At 49.2% G+C, this 10930-nt stretch overlaps 1 protein-coding gene across 1 annotated transcript; it reads left to right on the forward strand.

The window, feature by feature from the left end:
• Positions 1-414: 414 nt before the first annotated feature.
• LOC104080173 (paired box protein Pax-5) lies at positions 415-9328 on the forward strand (the record flags this gene model as incomplete). Its single annotated transcript, XM_009582472.1, has 3 exons — positions 415-580; positions 5081-5278; positions 9264-9328. Coding segments are annotated over 3 exons (429 nt in total), but the record flags the coding sequence as incomplete, so codon positions are not given.
• Between the last annotated feature and the right edge of the window lie 1602 nt (positions 9329-10930).

Here is a 10930-nt window from a genome sequence, read left to right on the forward strand (position 1 = left end):
CACGAGCAGCCTCTCCCGCGTGGGGCAGCACCAGGCCTGCCCCCGGAGTTCGCAGTTGGGCGACAGCGGCCGCTGGCTTCGGGAGGAGGGTGGCCCGTGTCTGGGCAGCCGGGCATCGCTGCGTGTTTTCCCGTGGCCATTTCCAACTCGGGGCTCGATCTGCCTTCATGCAGCAGGGTCCTTGCCCCTGGCAAGTGGCGTTGTGGCAGCGCAGGCAGCGCGGCCGTGACCGCCTCCGTGCTGTGGGTCGCGCAGCGCCTGGGGAAAAGCAGCTGCAGGCTGGACCGACACCGGGAAGGCGATGCCCAGCCCCAGGGACCGCTGGGCTGGGGGGGGTCTGCCCTGCAGAAACCTCCGAAACTCTCACACAGCTCTTCTTCTCCTGCCCTTCTCCCCCTCCCCTGTGTGTTTCAGGACATGGAGGTGTGAATCAGCTGGGGGGTGTTTTTGTGAATGGCCGCCCCCTCCCAGATGTTGTTCGCCAAAGGATCGTGGAGCTCGCCCACCAAGGGGTCCGGCCGTGTGACATCTCCCGGCAGCTCCGCGTCAGCCATGGCTGCGTCAGCAAAATACTTGGCAGGTAAAGGGGGGACAACGAATCCTTCTGCGTCCGTCCAGAGAGAAGTATCAATGCCGGTCCCTTAATTGAAGGCTGCAAACAAATGGAGAATAGTAGAAACCTCAGGAAGTCAGTCCGATGAGGAAAGGGGCTTCCTCACCTCATGGTTTTATATGCTTGATGTGGGAAAAAAGTACCACTATGCCTATCTCTGGTTTGCCTCTTTCACAGTTTCTTGTAGGTAATTATAACACAAAGCGCAAAATGCCAAGTAGGGTGTATTTGCTGTATATATGGCATATATTCCATACTTGTCTGTTCTGAACAAGTAGAGAAATCTGGGAGTCATCCTCAGTAAAATAGGAAAAAAATAGAAGTTGTGGAAGTTACTTGTTTTGCTTTCTGAAGAAGACTCTCTTTTAGCAATAATATAATTATATGTGATATATATACATCAATGTTGTTGTGCCCTTCACAAAGGGTATTTTGCAGTCTGTCCCACTGTTTAATTCCACATCTTCTTCTACTCTTGTGATGGAATACGTTCTTCACTAGAGCACAGAATGCCATAACTATTAACCATCTTAATTTTGGCTCTTTTGGGAGTAGCCCTCTGTTGAGGCTGGAGCTGTTCAAACCACTATGGCAACAGGAAATTAAACTCCAAATTCATATAATTCCCTGATTTCGTTTTAAAATTTGACATAGATTCAGGTCAAAAATACCATTCATGCTTCTTTGTATCTTGTGAGCAAATGTGAACATAATTTGTGAAAATTATAGTATTACAATGGTTTTGGACTTCAGGTATTCTGAGATATTTGAGCAACTTATATTAAGGAAAACATTTTTTTTGGTAAGAATATGTTTTTCTTGATAATCTGGGAAAGTTAATTCCTGAACTATTTACTAAACTTTCACAGTTACTTCATTGTTTAGAATTTAGAATTTTACTTGTAATGTTTTTATTTTTACCATCTTTTTATTTTCCAATTTTTAACCAATTTGCTTTCCTGGACATAGCATAGCTGCAAAGACTGTTAAGGCAATATTTTGTAGTATCACGCAGGGTATCTGCTTGGATTAGCAGCGTTTATGATCTCTCAGTGGCCGTTTAAGTGTTCAGAATCAGACTTACTTGGCAAAGTCACAGGCCCCTGGTTTTGTAGGTCTTGGCGTTCTTTTCATCATAGCCTATACTCGCCTTAACTCGCGAACACCATCGCCACAGCCCTGCACAGTGTGCTTTTAGAGAGCTGTACAAGCCAGTGTGCAGGTTACGCTCAGCGTCCCTGCTTTTTCTCTCATGCCTTCGTTGTGGGGAGATGCATTCCCCTGCAAGCTACGTGCATTCCTCCCGCTGTGGGTTTGACGACGCTCATGCCTTTACTATTTTAGACAGGAAAACTTTCTATGGGCTTTATCTGAGACCTGCCTGCCCATCACGGGCTTTTTGACTCGGTTATGTCTTTGCATCCGTTGTCAGCACAGGCTCCTGCTCCCAGCCTGGCTGGCGTGGTTCAGCTGGTGATGCTCTCCGCTGCAGCAGACTTGCCACCAATTCCCATTAGGACCAACGTACAGCTAAGAAAGGGGCAATTTATTTGCCTACCAGGCAAATGTCTGATGGTTTTACTTTTGATAGTTTGAATAGATTTACCATCAGATGTATTTGCACTATAGAGCTATGAGTGAGGCTCCAGAGCTTTGTCATTAAAGTTGTCAACAATAAATTGGAATTTCATAGCTCATTATTTTCATAACTAATAATTACAGTGGGTAAAATGTCACTGTAATTGCAGCTCTGTGTGTGTGTGTGTGTGTTTTTGCATGTGCATGTGTGTGTGAGAAAAATGGGAATCCTTATGAAAAATCCTTGCATTTGGAATTTTATGGTCGGAATTTTTCAGTCCTTGGTACAGACTTAAAAAACATCCAGAGGCAGGGAACCAGCAGTTGCAGTATAAGTGAAGCTCTCACCTCTCAGAGGAGGGTACCACAGGGGTGCCCACTCTTCACCTGCATTGGAAACTTGCTGGGGGCAAAAGGCCCAGATCTGATGTGCATAAAATGAAGCGAACTGCAGCCGTTCTTGGCTTTAAAATGGAGACGGGAGTCAGGGATGCCCGTGCTGTGCAGCGTGCAGGCTCTTTGCTGCGCCCACGTTCATTGCTAGAGCGAATAGGAGGGAGGTGTCAGCGGTGTTGCTGGGCGAGAGCTGTCCCCCATCGCAGTGAGCTCTCCCAGCTGCCGGGGGAAAAAGGTCTGGGCCCAATCCTGCACCCTCCCCCGCGAGGCAAGTCTTTCCGTTGATGTGTGCATGCCTTTGCGGGCTTCAGGTGGTGAGGGCGGGTGGGTAGGCAGTGGGTAGAGGATTTGGGAGTGCAGGTCTTGCTGTCCAGAGGGCACCAGGGCTTTGTCCCCCGGTGAGCTCGCCACTGCCACAGCGTTGTCCTTTGCCATCACGGCTTGCCTACCGTGGTGGAGTCACCACGGGAAACACCGTCTCGTCTGCGCAGCCACGGCTTCCCGAGCTGCTGGCTGACGCTCCCCTGCGTCGCGGGGTAGTCGACAGGCACCGTCTCACGGTGCGGCGAGGCGCTGTTGGAGAAAACCACACGGAACGTTTGTAAAATCTGTGGTTTTGACTGGAACTAAGAAAACTATGACTTCTTGTTCGGTAGCATTCATGGTATTGTCTGGCTTCCTTCTACACCCTCCTCACAGGAGAGATGCCAGCGGTGGAGGTTTAGAGGCCAGGGGTGCAAGGTCTTAGGAGGTTTGTGGTTCAAGTTTGCCATTATTTTGTCATGTCATCAGGAAGCACGGAAGGAGATGAATATTACCGCCCTAAGCTGTAAAGCTCACGGCTAGGCTGCGTTTAGGGACACCAGGAGGGTTAATCCATCGCTGACACTTGGTGTTTTCCATTAATAATGTTGCTTAAGTGGCTCATGGAGACTGGTAGATATGAGTCTGCATCTGCATCCAGAATATCTGAAAACATGTACAAACAACACAGTGTCAGTCTCTTTAAAGGAATTTTGGGCCCTGCACGCAAACCTCTCCCAGAAAGATTGAAAACCGGTAGCCTGGCAGAAATTTGATGAACATGGTTGTGTGAGACAGACTTTGGCTGCACAGCCTGTTTGTGCTCTGCTCACCCTGGAGAGATTGGGGAATTAATTTTTTTTTTCATATAATGGGTATGTCAAGTAGCTGCAGAGAAAATATATTAATAAGCAGTCTTATGTTCTTACTTGGGAGTCTTTTCTGAGCTCCCTACTAGAAATGCGGGCACAGAGCACTGAGTGGACGTGTTTAAGCTGCTGAGAGTGTGCAGCTCGGTGGGTGTCTGGTTGAAAGGCTCACGAAGTTGAGGTCTGCTCTGTACAGAAAGGATGTGCCGGATCAGGGCAGTTGTGGCAGTTGTTGCGGGTAGGCAAGGGGTTTATTTTTCATCTGCTCACGAGAAAATTCACAAGATACGAAGAAGTGTGTTGCCAGGAGAGTGCCTCGTGCGTTACGCTCCCTGACAGCGCAGCACAGAGGAGCATGATCTCATTCTTGGTCTCCGTTCCGGCCCTCAATGGATAAGAGATGACTTCTGCTCTTAGCAGCACATTCAAGGCTTCGTTCATTAAAAGGGGAGACTTGTGGGGCCGGGGATCTCAGCTGTGATGTATTGTTGTGATGCTACCAAAAGCAGTTGCTCTTGCGTGATTTACATGTGAAGAAATCTGGCAGATTTCTGTCGGTTAGGGATCCAGGCTTCCCCCTTTCCTGGTGTGGCATCAGCAGAGCTGCTGGTGTGGGTAAAGATGCTTTACCTGAGGAAGGGCCACAGGACTGGTCACAGAAACCAACCCCTGCATCAGCTGGACCCCTCCAGAGTGTGGAAAGCTCCCTTCTCCTTGAAATTCATGACTGAAAGTACTAAAAACATAATGTTAAAAAGAATACATTTTGAAAAATATTAACTATTAAAACCATCGTATGCATATTAATGCCATAAAATGGGAAAAAGATATGCCGGCATATTTATTCTGGAGGTGCAAATAAAATACAATACCTAGCCTTCATTTCACTATGAAATGATAACAAGCCGTAGATATTAATGACAGAGAATTTCCGTAGAAACAGTAATTTACTACAAAAGAGTCCACCGCAAAAAGTGGTCTTCGGTGTGATTTGTTTCTATTATTGCCAGTACCGCTGATTAATAACACACATTTTCAAGTAATTTTGGATCCCAGCATGCCCTTTAATCTTGCGTTGTTTCTTTTGTCTTGTTATTACAGAAGAATATCTACTGTATCCCAAGGCCCAATTCCAATTACTATAAGTTAATCTATTAGGTGATAAAGCACTACATAGGCAGAAAATGTGTATGTGAAAGTGAAGATGTATCTCAGGATTTGCTGGGGTTTGGTTACCTTGAAATTATGTTCTCTATAAATCTCAAAGCATGTTCTCTGTCTACTTGTGATGACTAAAGCTTTGTTTTGGATGTTGTCCCAGGTATTACGAAACCGGGAGTATTAAGCCTGGAGTGATTGGAGGATCAAAACCAAAGGTCGCCACACCCAAAGTCGTTGAAAAAATTGCAGAGTACAAACGCCAAAATCCCACCATGTTTGCCTGGGAGATCAGGGATAGACTCCTTGCTGAGCGAGTGTGTGACAACGACACTGTGCCCAGCGTCAGTTCAATTAACAGGTAAAGATCTGTCTGATCCTGGCGGGGGACGCTTCTCGGAAGCGCTGTCACTGAATCCTTGTTTGTCAGTAGGACTGGGTGTTTTGGGCTGTTTGCAAGAAATGCAGCTTGCATGTGTTTCCATGATGCGTTTGGGGCTGGGAACAGCTGTGGGTTCACCTTGGTGGCCAAAGCATCACAGATTATGAGCATTTCCCGGGAGTGGGCAGGTTCTGCCGCTGGCTTTTGCTTCTTTCCCGACCTTTCTCCAATACGTGAGTCGCAGTCCTCGCTGGTAATGATCCCGTGTGTTTGCTCTGAATGAGGCTTCAGTTCTGCTCGACGGGGAGGGGGCTCAGTGGGACGTGCTTCCCCCGGGGAAAGCTCAGATGGCTGTCGAGTGGGGCAGCAGCCATCTGGGAAAAGGGGGGTCCCGGGTGCCCAGAGGAGGGGACCCAAGGCACGGGTCTAAGGTACCACTTCTGTCCTCCTGACGCCTGCTCGGTCTTGCTGAAGTTGGCCCAGAACCGTGCTGGCTGCTGCCTGCGACCGTCAGCGTGAACGTCACTGGGAGAATTTGGTCGGTAGCTTTTGAGTGCCTCAGCTCTCTGCTTGTTACATGGACACACTTAACTGGCCTTGAACTGCTTTCATAAAAATGCAGGAGAATCTCATTTGGAGCCTCAGTCCCATGTTTGGGAGTTCTGCCCCAATGTTGCTGGGCAGGACTGGGCTTTCAGAGCGGTCTGGAGCTATACTAACCTACTGCCATCGCAGTTACACCTACTGTACTCACCCGCTTCCTTCTGAGTCTAAAGCTGGTGTTAAAAAACCCCAGTGAAGTACTCTGTTCTGTCTCCAGCCCTGCCAGACCAATAATAAGGGATTAATACTTGGAAGGCAGAGCGCTTGGGCAGCCTCATGCACACCCACACCGCTGGCAAGCAGAGTCCTTTCATTTTCGCTCGGGAGTATGCTCTGTGCCGGGCTCCGACCTCACCATGCTGGTGAGATGGTTTTCACTTGTGTGACTGCATGCAAATTCTTTGAATGCAGCTAGCTATAAAGTCCCATCTGTGTCCATGGACGTGAAATAAATTGATGCAATATTCTTTTATTGTCTATCCCAACCTGATTTGCATTCATGGAGTTGCCGCTTGAGTAGCCAGAGTGGCTTCCCCAGCATTGGCGGAGAATGGTGTCTCTGCCTTGCCGAACTGAACATTGAGTCATGCATTCGCGTGTTTAAGAGCAAAAATGGGTCAGTTCATGTGCAGCCTTTGCTGCTGCCTGGGAGCTCCTGACTCACTGAGGCTCCAGAGCACAATTTGGACTATGGACATGGCATTTTCAGTTTTTAAAAGGATTTGAGAAATGTAGACACCAGGAAAACTGAAGGAAAATATCACTCTGACAGACCTCAAATAACTAAGGGCAAGCTCTGCTTCCATAAAAGTCAGCTGGAGCCCTGCCACGTGAGAAGCATTGCTGCTGTGAGCAGTCCTCTGTTTGTGCAGTAGGGCTTCAAGCATCCTCCAAAAAACTACCAAAAAGGCAGTCATAGTTCTAGGAAAAAGAGAAATTAAGTAGCTTCCAGTCATGTTTTGAGCCGGTTTCCATATTCTACCTCTTGCTGTGGCCTTGCATGTTTCCCCAGTGATAATGTCCACACACCCACTGCCATTGCATCAGAAACCCATTTCATGATCTGCCACCAAGTTTTTTGACCAGAAATCTCATTCTTTCTCATCTGCTTGTGACTGTGGCTGAGATCTTTTCCTTTTCTTAAACATGTGAAATCCCTTTTTAGAAGTGCACGCAGTCTTTTTGAGTGAGTCTGTTTACCCAGAGAATTGTTTTTGCCAGCCTAGCAGCATATCCTGAAAACCCAGATCAGACTATCATGACAAGAAACCTGGAATTCACATCAAAACACTTGGCTCTAATGCTAACTCCTCCTAGTTCCATGTTGCAGTCTGTGGGTTTTATTCTCGTATTTAAAATTAAGCATATACTTCAAGGCTTTGCTGGTAGAGATGTTACACACCAAGGATGCAGACCACTGCTCCTGATGCCCTTATGCACCGCTGAGGTGCAAATCAGGGGCTGCCCTGTTGCCGCAGTCCTGGACCCATTCGAAATCGCACAGTGTGGTTCCTATCCTGCTGCAGGGAGGGTGAAGCCGAGCAGTTGGCGTTCCTGCACAGGGGAGGATGGAGCCGCTGTGCTGCTCCCCCCGTCCCTGCCTCCCCAGTGGAGAGAGGGGATCCCCCGGGGCTGTGCTGTTCCCTTCAGGGGAGCTGTCGCTGCCCTTGGACAGCAGCGGAGCTGCTGGGATGGACTTTGCTTGGCACATGCCCGTTGCCGAGGCTGCCTTTTAGCAGGTGAATTTCAGCTGCTGCCCCCATATATGAGTGAATAATAACTATTATTATTAATTAATAACATTAATTAATATTAATAATAGGCCACTCTTCCGCAGCAGGAGCAACTCTGTGTGATTAAGGCTTAATTAATCATTGCGATTAGTTTTGCTGAAATAAGCCGAGAGCTGCCCAGCTGCTTCGAAGTGCTCCAGTCCTCCATCCCTCTGGAGATGAAGACGTTTATGTGTCAGAAGGCCTCACGACGGCAAGGAGGCCCTGTGCTGGGGGTTATTTCCACTCTTACTCATGCAGGGTCCCAGGTCTTTGGCTGCACAGTCCCCCGCCAAAGCAGCTTGCACAGCTCCCTCTGACCCCCACGCCAGGCTGGCTGCTTCAGCCCCTGGCAGGGGAATTTGCTGCCAGCGACCCAGTTGCAGAAGATGTTTGACACCCAGCAGCTTTGCGCTGGGGCTGGCAGCTGAAGGCTGGCTTACTAACAGTCCTAGCCCCCGCCAGCCTCCACCACACTCTGCAGAGGGACGGGAGGGGAAGGGGACGGCAGCGTGTCCACTTCTGGGATGGCGCCAGGCGGTTCCTGTACCGGCTCATGGGGTGACCTTCAGGCAAGGAACTGCTCTTTGTTCCTCTGAATGCATCCCCACGTCAGCTCCGTCTCACGCCTCCCCTCCTCTCCCCTCTTCCAAATTCACGGCAGGCAGAAATGGGAGAAGAGTTTGTTAGGTGAAGAGAGGAGAAGCGCTTACCGCAGCATTACCGCTGCGTAAAGAGTGCATCAGGCAGGGAGACGTGCGGTGAGTGAGCACTGTGCCTCCTTCAAGCCCGTTCCGATTCCGCTGCAGTCGGTGGCAGAACTGTCGGAGGCGTTTCAGACCCCGTCTTTTCGTTTTGCACAGTGCATTGGCAGGTGAGCACTTGGTAGAGCACCTCCCCAGCTCTTTTTAGCAGCTGCCCGCTGTCCGGCAACACAACACATGCCTTCTAGTTTGTCTGCATCTCTGAATTTTTCCTGATTGACGTGATTATAAATCAGAGCAGAGACTGTCCCCAGCGATGACAATGTAGTTATTCAGCTTTTAAGATTAGCATTTAATTGAACACATTTTTGTTTTAATATTAATTTGGCTAAGTGGGTCCTTTTCTGAAATATCCAAGTTCTTCAGCTGTGTGAGTACTGTACCCGGGGCGGTCTAGGGACAGCCTTGCAAATGTGTCCCAGCACCCAAGGATGCAGATCACGGCCTGCTGGGATGTCTGGACCCAGAAGTGTCCAGCTCCCTGAGGAGGGGTGCTGGGTCCAACGGGTGCCCAAATAGTAATGGATCTCTCTTTCCTGGGCGGTGAGGACTAGGTCCTCAAAGGCACTGAAACACCAAACTCTGCAGCATCCTGAGGAGCGTGTAGGAGTCTGTCACCCAAATGTCCCTAATGTCAGGGGCTGGAGACAAAAACATGGTCCTGGGTTCACCACCAAACTTTGGTCTTTCAGTGAATGACAAGGGGATAATACCCAGAAAAGCATTTTTGTATTGATGTAGGTGTCCGGAACTGAAAAATAGTATCTGATGCCCCTGCAATTGCGTGCTTAATGCTAAGTAGTAATTTCTTTTCAATACATTCAGGATTATACGGACGAAGGTGCAGCAGCCACCCAATCAGCAGGTCCCAGCCTCCAGTCACAGCATAGGTAAGGAAAACTTTTTTTTTAATATAAAAAAAAAAAAACATAATGGATTACAAATATTCTAAAGAACTTTTAATCATTCTTATGGACAGATAATCCTGCATAAAACACTTCAGCACACGTGCTAATGCGCCTTCTTTGTCATTCTCCAAGGGCTGAACATAGTAAATGAATTTTATAAATACTGCTAAAAGGTTTTGAATTTTACTGATTATTATGATAAATAGCTTTCACCATGAGACAGAAAATTGAAATCTAAACCAAAAAAAACCCCACTAATGGGTGTCTATAGAATGTCAGATAATTAAAGTAATAAATCAAGAAAGGGATACTTATTCATAACATTTTCTGCATCATTAGTCAGTAAGTAGTTTTGAATGTGTTTTTTTCATCTATCAACCATCCCTTCCATAATTCTTTGTGCACTTGCAGTCTTGAGTGAAGAGGCAGCAAAACTTTCTGAAACTTTAATTCAGCCGCAGACCAGCGATGCTGTGCCCTGAGGCAGGCAATGCTGGCGGAGGGGGTCCCTGGGAGGGGTGTCCTGGCTGCTGAGGCATCCTCAGCCATTCACAAGGGGCTGCCCGCTCTGCTGTGCCGCAGCAGGGATGGAGGGGCTCGGTCAGGGCTCAGGGCTGCTTTCTTTTTGTCCTTGTTCTGCGAAAGCTGCTGGAGCACCAGTAAGCCCTTGCTCTGTGGGAAGAAGGGAGGCGGGGTGGGGGCCCAGGTTCCCCTCTGACTTCACACTCTCACTTGTGAAATGGGGAAATGCGTGCTGATCCCCCTTGGCGAGGGTGGGCTGGCACCGTGAGACACAGAGCGTGGGCGCAGAGCTGCCTGAACTCTGCGGGCTTGGCAAAGAAATCACGCCACAGCCCCGTGTCCTGAGCCTTTCTCTCCAGGAAATGCCAGAACAGTTTCAGAGGAGGAAAAGCATCCCTCAGTTTGCTACGGTGGCTTAAGGGGTGTCTCTCCTTGAGGAAAACAAGGGCGGAGAAGGGAAATCTTGTTGCTCAGGGCTTGAGGTTGGTAGAGACAGCAGGGATTCCCAGTGCCCGTTTGCTCCATCTGGGCTTTGGCTGGGGGTTTTCGTTGTGGTTCTGCAGAGGACCCCCGGTGCTTGGGGGCTGCAGGGTGCTTTCTGGGATGCGGGGATGTGCCAGCGCAGGCTAGCCTGTGAGCAGAGATGCTCCCTCCTCTGCCTGCTTCCGTACAGCCTCAGACTCCCACAGCATCGCGTGGTCATGGTGTCTGCAGCCCTGGCTGGCATCTCCGGGCTTGTGTCAGCTGTGATTAATGACCCCCCTAGGCTGGACGCAGCCAGCACCCTTTCCTCAGGGCTCTGCCAAAGCAAAGTGGATTTAATTCATATTTTGGGGACCTTCAGGCCCTTTCAGCCTTGTGGCCCGCAACTGGCCGTGCCTGGGTCCCTGGGTAACCCCAGCTGCCCAGGGGTCTTCACTGGCTGGAGGCTGGTGGCTTGGGCCAGGCAGCAAACCAAGTGCAGCGAGTGCAGCCTGCTCCGCTCCCACGAGGTGCCTGCCCCGGGACCTCGCTGGGGAGCCTATTTGTGGAGGCTCCTCTCTCTGCGTGGCTGTGCTCCTA

The sequence above is a fragment of the Fulmarus glacialis genome, unplaced genomic scaffold (genome assembly GCF_000690835.1).
Source record: "Fulmarus glacialis isolate BGI_N327 unplaced genomic scaffold, ASM69083v1 scaffold22257, whole genome shotgun sequence".
Lineage (NCBI taxonomy): Eukaryota > Metazoa > Chordata > Aves > Procellariiformes > Procellariidae > Fulmarus > Fulmarus glacialis.